The sequence below is a fragment of the Spinacia oleracea genome, chromosome 3 (assembly GCF_020520425.1).
Source record: "Spinacia oleracea cultivar Varoflay chromosome 3, BTI_SOV_V1, whole genome shotgun sequence".
Lineage (NCBI taxonomy): Eukaryota > Viridiplantae > Streptophyta > Magnoliopsida > Caryophyllales > Amaranthaceae > Spinacia > Spinacia oleracea.
The window spans coordinates 83,124,851-83,145,041 of NC_079489.1; the positions used below are offsets into that span (position 1 = coordinate 83,124,851).

Sequence of the window (20,191 nt, forward strand, 5' to 3'; positions counted from 1 at the left end):
AAAACGAATAGTACCATCCCCAGAATCAGGTGGGTCCACAAAAACCGTACTAGAACCACTGCCATGTCGACACCTAATACGATGAGTATGCGTCCTGAAACAATCTCCACATAGCCAAATTCCCATACGACGAAAGGTCACCTCAGCCATAGTAAAAACCTGCAAATTGGTAGTAAGGGAATGACGGGTTACATCCCGCACACCAGGGCAAAAATGACGATCCCGTAAGTGAGTGATTAGAGAACTCCTCACCAAACCACGCCCACCTCCATCCTGGCACCCGCTAAGACCCACAAAAGGGCAATGAAACTTCTCCACGAAAGCCGCCATATTACACAAAACCTCTGCCACTTCAAAACCACACCAAGACAACACCAACAACGCTGCCCCAAACTGCACACCATAACAAACAATCACGCTGCAAACTGCACCACTTTCGCTAGAATAACCAATTCGATCCCCGCAACACCACGAAGCTGCAACACTACAATGTTGATTCGAACCCACCAGAATAATCCAAATACCAAGCACGAATACAACACACAAAAACGCCGCACGAAAAACCAAACAGAACGCCTGAATTAAACTCACGAATGAACTGAACTGTCGAAAACCAAACTGCCTGAACTGAACTCTCGAAAACCAAACAGAATGCCTGAACAATGAACCAAAGTGAACCCACGATGGCTGGAGATTCACAGCAAATTGCAATCACTACACAACATCAACGCACAAAAATGCAAGCACCACAGCCAAACCACAATGAACCAGACACACCAAAACAACACCAGAACCTACCGCCAAACCGCCACCGCCTGAAAATTAAACACCAAAACAAACCGCGAATAGCAACACTGACCAGAACCTATCTACGCAACCACAAGTATCACCGCAAAGCCAGTAGCCCAGAACCTATCTCCAGCACCAAAGCACACGCAGAAACGCCGGAAACCACACCGTAATGGGCTGAGAACCGTCCCGTATCCTCGACGCCTGAAACCGCACCGTTAAAGCCTGAAAACTGCCCCAAAACCGCGTCAGAACTGCCCCCCAAACCGCCTGAAAATTCCCTCAAAACCGCCTGAAAACCGTGCCTGAAAAAGACCCTCGAAACCGCCACAAAATTCCGCCCAGAACCGCGTTGAGATTGCCGGAGAATTCACCGGAATAGCCACCGGAATAGCGACGTGGGAGGTGCCCTAATCTCCCATAATCGCTTAATTTGAGAGAAATATTTTATATTTTATTACTATAGTTGCTTTAATAAAAAACCGATTTGTACAGATCATGTCCAGATCAGAATCGATATGTCCAAATTATAACTTGTCTAGATATCGACTCTGTAAAGATTATGTTCAGATCAGAATTGATCTGCAAAGATCATGTCCAGATCAGAACTAGTTTGTACAGATCATGACCCGATCAGAACTAATCTGTACAGATCATGACTAGATCAGAACTGATCTGTACAGATCATGATCAGATCATAACTGATCTGTACAGATCATGACCAGATCAGAACTGATCTGTACAGATCATGTCCTGATCAGAACTAATCTATACAGATCATGTCCAAATCATGTCTAGATCAGAACTGAACTGTACATATCATGTCCAGATTAGAACTGATCTGTACAGATCATGTCCAGATCAGAACTGATCTGTACAGATCATGTCTAGATCAAAACTAAACTGTACATATCATGTCCAGATCAGAACTGATTTGTACAGATCATGTCTAGATTATGACTAAACTGTACATATCATGTACAGATCAGAACTAATATGTTCAGATCATGTCCAGATTAGAACTGATCATGTCCAGTTCATAACTTATATGTACAAATCATGTATAGATCAGAACTGATCTGTACATATCATATCCAGATAAGAACTTATATGTCTAGATCATAACCGATCTATCTAGATCATGTATAGCTCTATCTAATATAAGGAATAGTTTAAGTCATGAGCAAAGTCAAGTAAATAATAACAATATTATAAATTTGTGTAACATTTATTTTACACGTAAGTCGTTTAATATTAATAAATGTAGATTTTTGTTTAAACTTAATTCAGAAAAATCAGATCAGATCAGATCAGACCAGATCAGATCAGATCAGAAAAATAAGTTCAGATCAGATCAGATCGGAAAATATAAGTTCAGATCAGATCAGACCAGACCAGATCAAATCAGATCAGATCAGATCAGATCAGGAGAAATAAGGTGAACTAAACAGGGCCTTACTTTGCAAAAATGACTAAGGAGTGGCGGTTTAGTGGATTACATATATGGTAAATGTGATCGAATTAAATCTACTTCTCCGGCCTGTTGGACAAACGGCCTGCTCCGGTCTTTTTTTTTTTTGTTCTTTAAGGCTTTGTTTGGCAATACTAACTGAAATTTAGCTGAAACTGATAAGTTAGCTGAAACTGATAAGGTGCGCCTGTAACTGATAAGGTGCTGAAACTGATAAGGTGGTTATTTGCTTAACTGTTTGGTAAAAATAATTTCTGAATTACCTGAAACTAGTTGTTCATCCGCAATATATTTAATTTGATATTTGAATATAATTAGATACTAAAATATCAAATTAAATACATCTAAGAATAGAATAATTAGTATATCTCCATATCTAAGTATTTTATACGGAATAGTATTTTCTTAAAAATAATCATATCCCTTTCTTGTTTATTGATGGTACTGAAGGGATTTATGAATTGTTTTACAAACATAAAAAATAAAAGTGCGATAATTCCCTTTACACTCATCATCTTCCTCCGGACCCCAACCATCACAACCTACAAACTACATCTTCTTATATGTTTTTCCAATTCCATTTGTGGATTTAATTTCAAGATCAAAGGTTTCTAGAAATCGATGCAAAGTCACCCACTCTCTTTTTCATGGGTAAATCACAAGGTAGTTCATATCATCTCAATTTTTTTTCATTACTCAACTTTTTCGATTTTAATTTGTCATGATTTAGGATCTGACCCCCTTAATACTCCACCAAATTTGAAATTTCCTTTTAATTTTCATAACTACTTTAACTTAACAACAAAAATAGCAGAGATATTATGGAGTTTGTAGATTAGTTCGCATCTTCTTCTATATGCACTACACTTTCCACAGTTTTGCAATACCTTGCAATATGATGTTACTCCGTATTTATTTTTCACGGAAGAAAAAAAATTTCAGGTGCTGAAAGTGAAACGTTAATCAGAGTAACGTTTCAAAATCAGTCATCTTATTCACCTTAAATTTAATTTCAGCTCTTTACCAAACACTTTTAATATTTTAAGTTGACTTATTTTATTAGCACCTTATCATTTAAGGTGACTGAAAGTGTTTGTCAAACAGAGCCATTGTATGTGTGAGGGGGTCGAAAAAGCACGAGGCTAATGCATGACCTCGTCCCTCGTGGGCGTGACGTCGTCAGATCAAGTGTAGTTAGATTTCCTGTGAGTTTACAAACCAATAATAGACAAGTAATATAGGAGTCGCCATTCAGTTTTTAACGACAATGAGAAAAACTGACAAAACCCGGTTATCGTGACATAAAGGGAGTGCAATTATGTTTGACCACGACGGCCGTAGGTTCCCTTGTGATCCCTGGTGTGGGGATCTCTCAACATACACCCGCAAGGTAGAGATTGAGGGTTCGGGGGACTGTAACTACCGAGAGGAGTACTTCGCTCGTCGATAACTCCAGAGGCAGGATATCCTTACTAGCTCAACATAAATAATTGAAGGGACATGCGTTAACTATTAAACTAATCTGAATTGATTTTAGCAATATGCAACATATAATACTAATTCGATCGTGATTATCTGATTTAAATAGCATTAAGGGACCTAGCATGATAATCCGATTTCCCAAAAATATTATATTTGTTAGGCGTGATAGAACAATCAGATTTAGTTAGTTTAACAGTTCATAAAAAGGGCGAGGAAAGCAGTTAAATCATCGAAAAGGACACATTACGACGCACCCTTGATAGGTGCGTCACGGTTCTCAGAAAACTAACCACTTTGACTTTGCTATTTCTCCTTTTTATTTAACGAATCTCAATTATGGGACAGGATACGTTCTGTTCGATTTATGGATCGATTGCGACAGAACGCGTGAACAGTTTCGCAGCGTGAGGCTTAGGCTAAGGGTTGGAGTCAATACTCTGAATATAATTATGTGTTGTGTTGTGTCTTTTCACGTCGAATTTAGGGGTCTATTTATAGGGAAGAGTTCGTGGAAAGATAGAATTGCAGAGTTCTAATCCACAAAGAATTAGGAAAAAACACGTACCCAGGTATTTTCAGCGCCCAGGCCTGGGCACCGAAGATTTCGGCGCCCAGAGCCAGGCGTTGAAAATAGGGTATGCGCTGTTTTCTTTAGTCAGATTCGGATTCCTGAAATCCGTAGAGTTTGAGATTTAATCGAGTCTTTTAGCGCGTATCAATTTTATGACGGAATGCGTCTGGGCCCGTTACGAACTCTAGGCTCGTTAGGATTTTAATTAATACGTAACTCTTATTTCCGAATCATATTAGGAATAGGATTCTCGCAGTTTTCTATCTCATTTAGGATTTATGTTGGAATGCAACACCTAATTCTGACAGGTTTCTATCTTTTATGACTTGCCACTTTTAACAGCTGCCCATTACGGCATTTACTATTTTTAGCAGGTTTTCATAAATAGAAGGTTTCTATAAATAGCAGGTTTCGGGTGAAATGAAAAGGGGAATAAAGATTCGTTATTTTATAGGAGATGCGTTGTCAAGTGGAGATTTATGTTTTCATCATCGAACCTTTCCCTTTCGGAAATGGGGACAAAAGTAGGTGTCTACAGTTAGCCCCCACTTTGACTGAGTCTTGGAGTAAGACGATGGTCAAAGTATTTAGACGGAGTGCGTCACACAAGCCATGGTATATGTGACCTGTTTTGCGAGGGTCTCACGAGCCCCCGAGTGATAACATTTGACTTAAGGGTCATCACTTGAAGTGTCGACATATCCCTCACGTGTCATTGGGATTTGGCAACTGATAGTATAGAAACTTCCTCACTTTGTCATTGGAAGGATCTAAAGGTGCGTAGAAACTCCCTCACTTTGTCATTGGGAGTAGCTACAGATGTTTTCAAAATCAAAGCTATAAAGTGTAATTGGGCCTGGCCAAGCCCAATCACGAGGTAAAAGTGTTTTTAAAGATTCTCATTTTCAGGGCTAGCTAAACGAGAAAACCCCCTTGTTTTTATGGGACGTAAAACGAAGGAAAATCCAGCACATCGCTCTTTTTTGGAAAAAACGGAAAACCAATCCTTTTAATTTTGGAAAAGGGAAAACCAGAAAAAGTTATCGCTGCAGCGACTAAGGACCTGCATTGTTAGTGATGCAGACCCCGCCGGCTAAAGATGGCGAGCCTGTCCGCTAAGGGTGGACACCCTGTCCGATAGAAGTGGACGAATCTGTTTTTGAAATTTGAAAATAAGGACCTACGCGGTTTGTGACGTAGACCCCGCCGGCTAAAGATGGCGAACCTTGTCCGCTAAGGGTGGACACCCCGTCCGATAGAAGTGGACGAATCTATTTTGAAACTTGTTTTGCTTTTTTGAAAATAAGGACCTACGCGGTTTGTGACGTAGACCCCGCCGGCTGAAGATGGCGAGCCTGTTTTAATTTTGAAGACTTTATTTTTTCGAAAATTGAGGACCTGCGCGGCTAGTGACGCAGACCCCGCCCGCTGAGGGTGGGCGAGCCCTGTCCGCTAAGGGTGGACGTCCCTGAATTTATTTTTTCGATTTGGGAACTCGCGCGGTTGGTGACGCGATCTTGCCGACTGAAGATGGACAAGTTCCTATTTCTTTGGTTCTTTGTGATTTCTTTTGAGAATTTCTTTTTATTCATTCTTGCAAGAGCGAATTCTTTCGAGGGACGCTCGAATTTAGTTGTAACCTGAACGTGGGCTGACAACGTGTTCAGACGGATCTTTGTCTTGCGGCCGTCTGCTTTCGTGATTTTGAGCTAGTCTTTACGGCTCGACTTGGTCTTTGATCAGAGGACCGTGCACAAGTGTCAGTGACGTCCTTTCGATGAGGTCAAACCTATTGTTGTTCTTTTTGAGATATCCAAACATGATATGGTGTATGGCGTAGTCCGGGAATGTGATTTTGATCGCGCGCTCCTTGTTGGAGTCCATTTTTTCGCGAGCCCCCAAGCACTGGGGCTCGTTGGTTGTTTTTCGCATCTTGTAATCATGTTTGGGGTCATGCTCGTATGTGCGAGCGACCTTTTATAGTAGTGTGCTACTTTAGCGAAGCCGTGGAGTGCGACTTTATTTTTCAGGCGACATCCGGTTTTAGCTTGGCCCGGATTAACCCTTTGACAGACAAACATTTTTTATTTGGAAAACCAATGACTTGACGACACATATTTTTGGTGTTTCGAAGAATGACCATGATATTTAACTTGTTTTTTTTGAAAAGTGTACATAAGCATTTTCTGAGACGAGTCTAAGTTTCGACCAAGTTTTAATGTTATATTTTTTTCTTGCTTATTTGGGAGCTAAAGGTGCTTTGGGCTTGATCCTACTTGCAATAGGGCCTCGTGTTTAGCAACACGGTCTTAAGTCCTTTCCTGTTCCGTGTTTTGTGAAATCTGGGCCTTGGGCTGCATTTTCAGCGCCCAAGGCCAGGCGTTAAACATTTCGGCGCCCAGCCGTGGGCGCTGAAAGTCCTTTCCTGGTAATATTTGACTTTCGGATTTCCTAACACGTTTCCGAATGGGATCAGGATGTCATTGGGTGCGTTCAGCTATATATAGGGGCTAGATACGTCCCTATTTTCTACTACTCTCAAATTCTTTCTTTTCTTTTTGTTGTGCTTTAATTATTCATTGCTTTTGCCATGTCGATCCCTACTTTCTCACTCCAACGGACTGTTAGGCGTTGGCTACGGGCCCTTACTCCCACAGAAAAAGCTTTGTTAAAAGAATACCACTTAGAGGGTACTTTTAGGCTTACAACAAATTAATATTGATTATAACTTTCTGCATGCTGCCCTAAGCTTTTGGGACTCCAATCATCATGTTTTTGCCTTTCGGGGCAACGAAATATGTCCTTTGCCCGATGAATTTGCTGCGATCCTTGGTTATCCTACTAATGCTACTCCTGTTACCCCTAGCACTATTGAAGAGGGTAAAACAACCATAAGGGCTTTCCTAGGGCTAGATGATAACATGTTTGCTGAAATTGTTGTAGATGATAAGGTTAACTTGGCAAAACTTGTAAAACATCACTTTAGGCCTAGTAAGAATATGACCGAACAGAAATTGAATATTCGAGCCCTTGTATTTTGCTTGTTGAATCATTATTTGCTATCGAATAACAATGGTGAGTTCGGTGACATAAGGTTGATCCCCTTGATTAGCCAGATGAAAAGTTGCTATTCTATCATGCCGTTGGTTGTTGCCGAGACTTTGCTGAGTGCGGATGAGTTGAAGAAGGAGGCCAAATCCGAACATTTTAAGGGAAGCCCCCTATTACTGCAGGTGATCGATTTTTCCTTGCGCACGTATACGTCCCTTTTGCATATATTTTTTTTTGCCTGGGGCTGAGTTTCAGCGCCCAGGGCTGGGCGCTCGAGTTTTCGGCGCCTGGTCCTGGGCGTTGAAACTGCGCCCCAGGGACAATTTTTTTCATCCTTTTGATTCGATCGTACCTGTTTTTGCAGATTTGGCTTGCGGAACGGCTTAGACTTTTGGAAGCTCCTGCCGATCCTAAACATTATCGCCCTATAGCCTTGGGTAACCGAAAATACTTGCACCAAGGCCAGGACGAGGCCGAATGGACCTCCTTTTTTACTTATGGCATTTGTTCTATTAAGTGGGTGGTAGCATGGTGGGGTTTGACTACTATGACAGGGGGTTCTGATGTATCGGTTTATGTTTCTTTGTTGGGGCTATCTCGTCCCATTTATATTTTCCCTTACCGAGTCATGCGTCAATATGGTTTAAGGCAGACTATCCCCTTTTCTGATACGGTACCACCTAAGGTAGCGGCCTTTTCACAAACACGGGTCTTAGCGTGGGCTAAGTATTATGATGGTCTCCCGTGTTGGGCCGTAGCTACAAATGGCTTTGCGGGTCTTTCTAAAAACTACAAGTTCTGGATGAGCTCCGATGACAAAGATGTGAGGACCGAGGCTCGTAATGGGGAGCCGGCTGAGCTTTTGATACCTCGTATTCGTGTTAAGTATGAGGGTCCTGATTCTCCCAAACCTCGTACCTATAGTGTTAAGACTGTGAAAGCTCGTCCTGATCGAAAGCGAAAGGAAGTTCCTCCCCGTTCCAGTTTCAGGCCTAAAAAGATGCCTAACATGAAGGGGCCTGCTGTTGTTAAAAGAAATGCAAGCTCTCGCGGAGATCGTCGCCGGAACAATGTATGGGTTAGGAAGGCTCAGCCGCCTGTAGAAACAGTGGCTAGTCTAGTTGATGATAATAATCCTTCTCCCACCATTGCCTGTGCCCTCGAGGCTGAGCGGGCTATAACTGAGAATGTTTCTGAAGCCTTGGCATCTTTGGAAGTTAGTGTCCAGGAGCCGGTTCTTATGGAGATTGACATTGGGGCAGCACAGAAGACTGTGGGGGTGGATCCTGCGAATATTGCCCTCTACAAGACTTTTTTTGATGATCCAGAAGAACTAGAGTAGTGTAGTTCTTGCTAGGGTGTAGGTGCCCTCCATTTATTTCAGTCGTGTTTGTTTTTATTTTTAGCACTCTGTTTTCCTTCTTATTATATTTTAATAAAGGCGTATTTTTAGTTTTCATTTTCATTTATTTTTGTTTCTCCTCTTTTTTATATATTTTATATGTCTAACACTTTTTGCACAAAGAATATATATTTTTTCTATTGGACCGAATCCTTGGTAAGGATTGCCTACGTATCTTGTCAGAATCAGGTCGCGCGTAGTTCTAGCTTTTGAATTAGTTCTAGTATGCTGGATTTCGGTAGATATGCCCTGAGGTGGAAACATATTACTTAGTCGGTCAAATGAGTGAAGTATTATCATTATTTTCATCTGCCATTTTTTTTTGCCATAAGTCGTGTAAAATATGAAATTCGAAATTCGACTAATTTGTATGGCTATATTCTTGGTTGGTAAGCCTATTTGGATACGTACTGTACCCCCCAAGTGTTCGTTATTTTTCCGTTGTGTGCGGATAAAATGACGAGCACTTCTGAATTTTTTTTTGTTAGGCAGAGAGTTTCCACGCCCAGGCTGGGGCGTCAGAAATTTCGGCGCCCAGCCCTGGGCGCTGAAAATGACTTGGGCGGTCAATTTTTGACGCTTTGCTTCACATGTTCTTGCATTTCTTTCTCTTTCTCTTTTTTGTGCCTTGATATTTTGCTCGTATTTAAAGGCCAATTTTGAGGCTACTTTGGAGGCTTTTTGACTGTTAGCGTGAAATGCGTTTTTGTCCGAATCAATTTTTTTCTATTCGTGACTCGAAACAGTTTTGAAAATGGGGTTAGGGTGTGGAAGTTATGAAGATCTTTGTGTAGGTTTTTGAGGTGTTGTTAGTGAAGGGTATGATGGAATCTATGTTTTATGAATCTGTTTTTTTGGTAACATTTGTATTGTTTTGGATTTTGATTTCCTTTGACTCTGGGTTGCATGGATTGACTCTTATGATGACACTGGTTTGGCTTTTTAGGTTTTGGGGATATGAATGGGATGGTGTGGTTTATTTTGTGGGTTTCGGGAATTGGTTCCCATGGCACTATTTCAAAACCGAGTGGGCTTTGTTTGTTGGGCCTGGAGTGGGCCGCCTCTTTATTTTTGTATTTTGCTAGTACATTTGGTGTTTATTTAGTGTTTGAATAAGATTTTTAGGAGAAATATTACGCCTTTATTGATTCGAAAAGTAAGGAAAACACACTGAAATAAAACTGACCCATATTCTAAGGGGCCTTAGGACCATCTAAAGTCTCTATTTTTTTTTCTATCAATCTAAAGAACTACTAGGCGCTTTTTACTAATGGTGCTCTATGTGGCTTAAGCCTGGGGTTTAGTCTCATAAAACTTCGGTCCTTCACCGGTACTCATCTTGAATTCCATTCCTTTTGCATTGACCCACTGATATGTCTTCACCCATCCGTTCTCGACCTCTTCTAGTGTTGATGCAGGAGAGATTAACCGGGTTGGATCGAAACGTTCATCTTGTAAAGCTAGGGTAGTCATCACAGTCTCGTTCTCCATAGGCCTCGATTCGTTAAACAATGTCCATAGAGCCTGGTTGTCCAATATTTCAGCTGTTCTAGTCTTGGTGAGGTGGGGTGCCTCATCCAAGGTGTGGCAGTCATGGAAAATTTCAAATCCGGGTTTTAGCAAGCCATCCTGAACGAAGGGTTCAGGGAAATCACAGCATGGGTGTTCTTCTCCTTCCCGAACGAACATCCCGTTAAGGGTCCTTTGATATGGGGGAAGGAAGGTGGTTTGTTTGGCTTTGTTAAGGCGTAGCCTAGATAGGCGGTCAACAATATCTTCCTCCGTTGGTTCATAACCTAAGCCAAAGGGAGTAGATTTGTCGGGAAAAGGACGGAATGTGTATTCCTTCTTCCTTATGCCCAATGGGGTTCCTAGGAAATAACCTTGAGCTAACAACATTCTAGGGATGACTCGGGATGCATGCGGGTCTAGGAATGCTGGGTCATAATCTTCGATGAACTGGATTGTTTCTTGCATTTGATTCCCGTAAAGGTCGTCTGCAGTTTCGGCCGTTCCAACCATAGTGCAACTGACGTCGAGAGGAGGGGCGCGGATTTCTAGTATTACCCCGTTATGGTTAAGTTTAACCATTTGGTGCAAGGTAGAAGCCACACCTCCTAAGTCATGGAGCCAAGGTCGCCCCAAGAGGAGGTTGAAAGTGGGCTTGATGTCGATTTTTTAAAACTTCGTGGTGCGTGCCACAGGCCCGGTTTGTATGGTGAGGTTGATTTTTCCCAATACAGGCCTTCGGGAGTTATCATAAGCTCGTACCCCTTGCGTGGAGGTTTGGAAGTCATCGTTTCCTAGCCCCAAGCAATGGGCGGTTCGCAATGGGCAGACGTTAACCGCCGAACCATTATATACGAGCGCTAGGGGGATGTTTTGTCCTTTGCATCCAACCACTAGGTAAAGGGCTTTATTGTGAGCACCCCCCTCTTTGGGTAAGTCTTTATCGGTGAAAACTATGGCCTTTTCTCCGGCATCTCTCGTGACATGGCTAACCAATGAGTCAGGTGTGATATCCGTAGGTACTGAGATGAGGTCAAGTGAGCGAATAAGCTTTTCGCGATGTTCCTTTGAAGTACACATAAGATCCCAGATGGTAATCTCGGCCTTGGTTCTTTTTAGTTGTTTCAGGAGAGGATTTTCAATGACTTCAGCGACGGTGGCGTGCCGTCCATTCTCAGGAGTTTGCCTAACCGGGATGTCTTCCATAGGAGGTGGGTGAATATCCGGTTGGTATATTCTTCCGGATCGGGTGAGGTTGTCGACCTCGGGCTCCTGAGGGGTGGTGTCAATGAGAGCATACCCGGGCCAAGTTTCAGTGAAGAGGTCCTGGCCCGACACTTGAGATAGTTAAATATCTTCAGCATCATCATTCCACACACCGCACACTTCCCTCTCGATTCGATCCATAGGGACCACAGCGAGTGGTGCACCTTGAGGTATAATATACACCGTGGGGTCGAAATTCTCTGGTTGGTCGAGAGAGATGTGACAAGAGCCGAGTGGGCTCTTGTTGTTGTTGGGTTTTCCAACGTTAGGGAGAGGTATCACTTCATCCTCTATCATGTCCTGGATCGTATGTTTTAGATTCCAGCAGTTTTCAGTGTCATGTCCATTTCCTTGATGGAATTTGCAGTAAGTACCTTCGACCCAATATTTTCTTTTGACAGGAGGGTCACGGGTGGGGCCTATAGGTCTCAACTTTCCTTGATTGGTTAGTCATTCAAAGGCTTGTACCAAAGTCGACCCGAGTGGGGCAAACTTTCGGTCTCGGACCCATCTTCCAGGGTTTCTTCGGGCGGGAGTCTCTTCTACAACATGGACTTCTTGGGCTTGGGATGTGTTACCCTGATTATAGGTGTTGTTCTTATATGTGGGTTTGCTTTGTATGGTTTTGGCGAGGTCGTCCTCGATCTTTATTCCCACATCATAAACTCTTTTGAAAGTGTCAAGTCCCAGGTACCTAAGGTGTTGTCTGTAAGCCGGGTCCAGGTTGTCAATGAATTTTTGGACCAATTCTGTTTCGGGAGGCCTATTGATTAGCTGGGCCGCCTGGTCCCTCTATCTAGCAAAGTAGGTCGTGAAACCCTCGTTTTTCTTTTGGAAGAGAACTTCCAGCTCGCGCATGGTGACTTGGAAATCCATGTTCGACGAGTATTGCTTGATGAAGACATTGACAAAGTCTTCCCAAGTGGGGAAGAGCTTAGGGTCCTGGTGATAGTACCATTTGAGCGGCACAGGTTCCAAGGACAAAGGAAAGGCAGGTAAGTACATGGACTTGTCCACGCCTTTCAAGTTCTTGGCATTCACAAAGCTCAGTAGATGATCACGGGGGTTGTCCGTGGCCTTGAACTTTGGTAAGTCAGATGAACTGAACTTTTCTGGTAGTTTTCCAAGAAAAGGTTCAGGATCGAGGGAGAAGTATTTTCTCCCCATGGTTTGCTGTAGGACCATTTTTTCAATCCTCTTCTCGTTATCGAGGTCATTTTTGGCTTGCGCAGCCGCTGAAGCTTCATTTTCCATTTTTAGTTGGCCCATGAGTCGGGTCATTTGAGCCATCTGCTCTTGCAAATCTTCGATGGACATATTTGAAGGTGCGAATCGAGGTTGGGGAAGCGGAGATCCTTGAAATGAGGGATGACGGACGGAACTTGGAGTCACTAAACCTGGTGTTGGCGATGTATATTCGAGACGCACTAACCGTTGATTCCCTGATCGGCACCAAGTGGCAGGACCAGTCCTAGGCATAAGATAAGCTAAAGTTTAGGTTCCCAAAGTTTCAAGCATTACTTAGTCTAGACTTCGACTCTCTACATTGGTTTTTCACTCTTTCTTTTGTCGGTACACTTTTTTATTTTTTTTTATTTTGGTCATTCTTTGGATTTTCGAAACACTTGCCCGTGTGACATTCATAGTTATTAGCATGTTCGGTTTTGGTGCCGGGTATTGTCGTCGTAGGAGGCCTAACAACGACACAAAGAGTTATTAATTTTTTTACGAGTCGCTTTTGAAATCGAGTGCTTTTCTTACGCCCTCGTAGCAATTCTTTTTACGGACATTTTATGTGCTACGTATTTTCCTTTCGCGCGGGTACCGAGGCTGCTGCGCTTAACCAGAAGGCCAAGCAGCAACTTCAGCGCCCAGCGAGGGGCGTGAGAAATTCTGGCGCCCAGCCAGGGGCTTTGAAAATGCGTCCCTGGCTGGTTCTCGTTTTCTGTCTTCTGTTTATGCGACTTCGATTTGCGTGCTTGCTTAATAAAGTCCTTTACGCGTAACAGCGTTTGTTGGATTCGTTACAGGCCGTCCCGAGCGTCGCTTATTTTTGTGGCGATCATTCGGGCTTGCGGAACACGTGTTTCGATATAACTCTTTGGCAAATTAGTCTATGAATGTTTGGGCAATTTTTAAGGTCGTTGGTTTTCTAGGATAGTTTGTCGCACACAATCACATATTTCGCTACACATAACTACATTACAAACATGGATTTGAAAATTAAATATGCCACGTAGTTTATGATAGGCTTCTATGGGTAGTTTATTTGCGCCTGGCTTGGTACCGCTTCTATCGTAGATCCAACACATGCCCCGGTCGAGGTAGTGTCTTCAACAGACGAATTTCGCTCAAGAGGCCAACCCGCAAGTGCAAGCCAAGGGTGTTAGGTTATGATACATATGACATTTACATAGATCATGCGGAAACAACCATTAACCCAGGAAACATATTATTTACACATAATCATATAGCATAATTTAGATGCATACTCTTTGTTGCGTGCCCTCCCTAGCTGCGCCCGAACCGAACAAGAACAAGTCTTTAGGACTCCAAGTGTCGTCCCTCCGTAGATAGTCCACAGCACGTCCGGATCCGCCTTAAGATTGACCAACTAGAATCGCCCTTAAGGTACTAGAAAATTTCGGCACTTTTGAGCAAGATGTGTGTTTGATTTTCTCTCAAAAAACTCACTTTTGAATACTTTGAAACTTGTGTATAAATTATGACCCCTAGGCCTTTATTTATAGAGTTATGGAAAAGGAATCGTAATCCTAGTAGGATGCGAATTAATTGGAATTAGAATCCTACATGAATTCTATTTAATTAATTTATCCAATTAGGAATAGACATTTAATCATACACTGACTCTTGCAGATTCAGGAATCACGCATGAGCACAAACTCACACACACACGGCAGCCACAAGGGCTGCCCATGCGCGTGCGAGCAGCAGCCCGCGCAGCACGGCCCACACAGCCGTGGCCCTTGGCGCGCGCTGGGCCTGCCTTGCGGTAGGCCTGGGCGCTGCCTTGGCTGGGCTTGTGGCGCGCATGCTTGCTGGGCGATGGCCCCGGCTTCGTGCTGGGCCTTCGTCCGGCAAGCCTCGTCCGATGCTAATTCGTACGATACGCTTCCGATTAAATTTCCATTTCCGGAATCTATTTCCGATACGAACAATATTTAATATTTCCGATTCCGGAATTAATTTCCGTTTCGAACAAATATTTAACATTTCCGTTTCCGGAATTATTTTCCGATTCCGGTAATATTTCCGATTCTGACAATATTTCCGTTTCCGGCAATATTTCCGATTCTGGTAATATTTCCATTTCCAATAATATTTTCCGATACGTACCATGTTTCCGTTTCCGGCAACATCTACGACTTGGATAATATTCATATTTCCGATACGATCCATATTTCCGTTTCCGGCAATATCATCGTTTCCGGAGTATTCATTTCTTGCCTGTGACGATCTTAGCTCCCACTGAAACCAAGATCCGTCGGTTTCCGAATATTCATAGATGGAGTATTTAATGCCATTAAATACTTGATCCGTTTACGTACTATTTGTGTGACCCTACGGGTTCAGTCAAGAGTAAGCTGTGGATTAATATCATTAATTCCACTTGAACTGAAGCGGCCTCTAGCTAGGCATTCAGCTCACTTGATCTCACTGAATTATTAACTTGTTAATTAATACTGAACCGCATTTATTAGACTTAACATAGAATGCATACTTGGACCAAGGGCATTATTTCCTTCAGTCTCCCACTTGTCCTTAGGGACAAGTGTGCATTTCCTAATTCCTTTGTCGCTCGATGCTTGCTCTTGAACATAAGGTAAGAGTTGTCATCCTTATTATGTCCAGAGGTGTTCCTCGGTTTCAGAGTTCAACTGATCAAATAAACAGATAATCATAGCCTATGATTCATCCGAGCACGGCCATGCATTTCACAGTTTCTAGCTCTCCGAGTGGCCTTGTACAACTTTTAAGCATCTCATCCCGATATATGGGAGGACAATCCCAATCTTGCGATCTTGAGATTAGACTTCGTTTGATAGGTGATTACCTGAGCGTTGCCTTTATAGCCTCCTTTTACGGTGCGACGGTTGGTCAACGTCAAAGCAACCAGTTCTCAAACAAGTAATCTCAAATCACTCAGGTATTGAGGATTTAGTGTCTAATAATTTAATGAAATTTACTTATGACAGACTTTCATCTCTTACAGTAAAGTTTCATAGGTCTTGTCCGATACTAGTCTTCCCAAAGTAAGTATCTATGCAAATGATTATGACATTGCCATGTCCACATAGTTCAAGAAACAGAACTACTAGTCATCTTGCATTCTAATCGTCTAACGTTTTCTATGCGTCCAATTTTATAGAAAACTCCGATTAGGGACCATTTTCAACCTTTGACATTCAAGTTCACTTGATAGACATTTCTTAGTCACAGGACTGGTCCTGACAGTCTATCTTGAATATATCGTCAAGTTGAAGGGACTCATCATTTAATAAACCACAAATTAAATGGAAAAATGAATTTCTTTCATTTATTGTGAATGATTAACCAATAATGTTTTACAAAGATTTAAACTCTAAAACTTTAAAACATTAAACAGAGACATCAAAGCCATTCTCCAATATGCTTGATTCCCATAGCTGCAGTGTGCGAGTTGTGCTTCGCTTGCGGCAGAGGTTTAGTTAATGGATCTGATATGTTGTCATCAGTTCCAATTTTGCTTATCTCGACTTCTTTTCTTTCAACGAACTCTCGTAGAAGGTGAAATCTACGAAGTACATGCTTGACTCTCTGGTGGTGTCTAGGCTCTTTTGCCTGTGCAATAGCTCCGTTATTATCACAATACAGGGCTATTGGTCCTTTAATGGAGGGGACTACACCAAGTTCTCCTATGAACTTCCTTAGCCATATAGCTTCCTTTGCTGCTTCATGTGCAGCAATGTACTCCGCTTCAGTTGTAGAATCCGCAATGGTGCTTTGCTTAGCACTTTTCCAGCTTACTGCTCCTCCGTTGAGGCAGAAGACAAACCCAGACTGTGATCTGAAATCATCTTTGTCGGTTTGGAAACTTGCGTCCGTATAGCCTTTAACAATTAATTCATCATCTCCACCATAGACTAGGAAGTCATCTTTGTGCCTTTTCAGGTACTTCAGAATGTTCTTGGCAGCAGTCCAATGCGCCTCTCCTGGGTCTGACTGGTATCTGCTCGTAGCACTGAGTGCGTACGCAACATCCGGGCGTGTACATATCATAGCATACATTATTGAACCAATCAATGATGCATATGGAATCCCACTCATTCGTCTACGCTCATCAAGTGTTTTTGGGCACTGAGTCTTGCTTAGAGTCATTCCATGAGACATGGGTAGGTAGCCTCGCTTGGAGTCCGCCATTTTGAACCTATCAAGCACCTTATTGATATAAGTGCTTTGACTAAGTCCAATCATCTTTTTAGATCTATCTCTGTAAATCTTGATGCCCAATATGTACTGTGCTTCTCCTAGATCCTTCATCGAAAAACATTTCCCAAGCCAAATCTTGACAGAGTTCAACATAGGAATGTCATTTCCGATAAGCAATATGTCGTCGACATATAATACTAGGAAAGCAATTTTGCTCCCACTGACCTTCTTGTATACACAAGATTCGTCTGCGTTCTTGATGAAACCAAAGTCACTGACTGCTTCATCAAAACGTATATTCCAGCTCCTGGATGCCTGCTTCAATCCGTAGATTGATTTCTTTAGCTTGCATACCTTTTTAGCATTCTTTGGATCCTCAAAACCTTCAGGCTGTGTCATAAACACAGTTTCTGTTAAAACGCCGTTTAAGAAAGCAGTTTTGACATCCATCTGCCATATTTCGTAATCGTAATATGCAGCGATTGCTAACATTATTCGAATAGACTTTAGCATTGCAACTGGTGAAAAGGTTTCATCGTAATCCACACCGTGGACTTGCCTGTAACCTTTTGCAACCAATCTAGCTTTGAAAACTTCAAGTTTCCCATCCTTGTCCTTTTTCAGTTTGAAAACCCATTTGCTTCCAATGGCTTGGTAGCCATCTGGCAAATCGACCAAATCCCATACTTGGTTTTCAGACATGGAGTCTAATTCAGATTGCATGGCTTCTTGCCATTGCTTGGAGCTGGGGCTCGTCATAGCTTGCTTGTAAGTCGCAGGTTCATCACTTTCAAGTAATAGAACGTCATAGCTCTCGTTCGTCAAAATACCTAAGTACCTTTCCGGTTGAGATCTATATCTTTGCGATCTACGCGGGGTAACATTTCTAGATTGACCATGATTCTCACCAGATTCTTCTAAAGATCTCTGAGTTTCATCCTGAATGTCATCTTGAGCATTCTCTAGAGTTTGTTGTTCGACTCGAATTTCTTCGAGGTCTACTTTTCTCCCACTTGTCATTTTGGAAATGTGATCCTTCTCCAAAAAGACACCATCTCGAGCAACAAACACTTTGTTCTCAGATGTATTGTAGAAGTAATACCCTTTTGTTTCCTTTGGATAGCCCACAAGGATACATTTGTCAGATTTTGGATGAAGTTTGTCTGAAATTAATCGTTTGACGTATACTTCACATCCCCAAATCTTAAGAAAAGACACATTTGGAGGTTTTCCAAACCGTATGGAGTCTTTTCGACAGCTTTAGACGGAGCTCTATTTATAGTGAGTGCAGCTGTATTTAGTGCATGTCCCCAAAATTCTAATGGAAGTTCGGCCTGACCCATCATTGACCTGACCATGTCTAGCAAGGTTCTGTTCCTCCGTTCTGACACACCGTTCCATTGTGGTGTTCCAGGAGGAGTCAATTCTGATAGAATTCCACATTCTTTCAGATGGTCATCAAATTCATAGCTCAGATATTCACCGCCTCTATCAGACCGCAGTGCCTTAATCTTCTTGCCTAATTGATTCTCTACTTCACTCTGAAATTCCTTGAATTTGTCAAAGGATTCAGACTTATGCTTCATTAGGTAGACATAACCATACCTACTGAAGTCATCAGTGAAAGTGATAAAGTAGCTGAAACCACCTCTAGCATTTGTACTCATTGGTCCACATACATCTGTATGGATTAAACCCAATAGTTCATTTGCTCTTTCTCCAACTTTAGAGAAAGGTTGCTTTGTCATTTTGCCAAGTAAACATGATTCGCATTTACCATAATCCTCTAAGTCAAATGGTTCTAGAATTCCTTCCCTTTGAAGTCTTTCTAAGCGTTTCAAGTTTATATGGCCTAATCGACAATGCCACAGATAGGTGAGATCTGAATCATCCTTTTTGGCCTTTTTGGTATTTATGTTATATACTTGTTTGTCGTGATCTAATAAATAAAGTCCATTGACTAATCTAGCAGATCCATAAAACATCTCTTTAAAATAAAACGAACAACTATTGTCTTTTATTATAAAGGAAAATCCCTTAGCATCTAAGCAAGAAACTGAAATGATGTTTTTAGTAAGACTTGGAACATGGAAACATTCTTCCAGTTCCAAAACTAGCCCGGAGGGCAACGACAAATAGTAAGTTCCTACAGCTAATGCAGCAATCCGTGCTCCATTTCCCACTCGTAGGTCGACTTCACCCTTGCTTAACTTTCTACTTCTTCTTAGTCCCTGTGGATTGGAACATAAGTGTGAGCCACAACCTGTATCTAATACCCAAGAAGTTGAATTAGCAAGTATACAGTCTATAACGAAAATACCTGAAGATGGAACGACTGTTCCGTTCTTCTGATCTTCCTTTAGCTTCAAGCAATCTCTTTTCCAATGCCCCTTCTTCTTGCAGTAGAAGCATTCGGATTCAGAAGTGGGTTGACTGACCTTTCTCTTTGCAGATTTGGCGCCAGTTTGCTTAGTTGGGCTGGCTTTGTTGCCACCTTTCTTAGCATTCCTCTTCTTTCCAGATTTCTTGAACTTGCCCCCACGCACCATAAGCACATCCTGCTTATCACTTTTGAGCGTCTTTTCAGCGGTCTTCAGCATACCGTGAAGCTCAGTGAGCGTTTTGTCCAGACTATTCATACTGTAGTTCAGTTTGAACTGATCATACCCGCTATGAAGAGAATGGAGGATGGTGTCTATAGCCATTTCCTGAGAAAATTGCTGATCCAGCCGACTCATATTCTCAATGAGTCCAATCATTTTGAGAACATGTGGACTTACGGGCTCGCCTTTCTTAAGCTTGGTCTCAAGAATTTGCCTATGAGTCTCGAATCTTTCGACTCGAGCCAGATCTTGGAACATGTTCTTCAACTCACTGATGATTGTGAAAGCATCTGAGTTGATGAACGTTTTCTGCAGATCCGCACTCATGGTGGCGAGCATTAGACATTTCACATCCTTGTTGGCATCAATCCAACGATTGAGGGCAGCCTGAGTGACCTCGTCGCCTGGAGCTTCGGGCATCGCCTCATCTAGGACATACTCCTTTTCTTCCTGCATAAGAACTATTTGCAAGTTCCTTTGCCAGTCAAGGAAGTTTTTCCCGTTCAACTTCTCCTTTTCGAGAATTGATCGAATGTTGAATGAATTGTTGTTTGCCATATTAAAAACTACAATTGAAAAGAATAAACAAATAAATAACCATTCACAGTTTCTCTTAA

The 20,191-nt window shown here is 42.1% G+C and overlaps 1 protein-coding gene across 2 annotated transcripts; it reads left to right on the forward strand.

Moving 5' to 3' along the window:
* Nucleotides 1-2,688: 2,688 nt before the first annotated feature.
* LOC130469153 (uncharacterized) lies at nucleotides 2,689-8,966 on the forward strand. Of its 2 annotated transcripts, XM_056838116.1 has the most exons (3): nucleotides 2,689-2,923; nucleotides 7,430-7,546; nucleotides 7,729-8,966. In XM_056838116.1, the coding sequence occupies exons 1-3, from the start codon at nucleotides 2,882-2,884 to the stop codon at nucleotides 8,704-8,706; spliced, it is 1,137 nt and encodes a 378-aa protein (XP_056694094.1). In that variant the 5' UTR covers nucleotides 2,689-2,881; the 3' UTR covers nucleotides 8,707-8,966. The 2 variants fall into 2 exon arrangements, with proteins under 2 accessions (XP_056694094.1, XP_056694093.1); XM_056838115.1 differs by lacking the exon at nucleotides 2,689-2,923 and having other exon boundaries at nucleotides 6,501-7,546.
* Nucleotides 8,967-20,191: the final 11,225 nt, after the last annotated feature.

Coding starts and splice junctions, on each gene's coding strand:
- LOC130469153 (XM_056838115.1), top strand. CDS start 7,235: ATGTTTGCTGAAATTGTTGTAGATGATAAGGTTAACTTGGCAAAACTT. Junction 7,547..7,728: donor GAAGCCCCCTATTACTGCAG/GTGATCGATTTT, acceptor CTGTTTTTGCAG/ATTTGGCTTGCGGAACGGCT.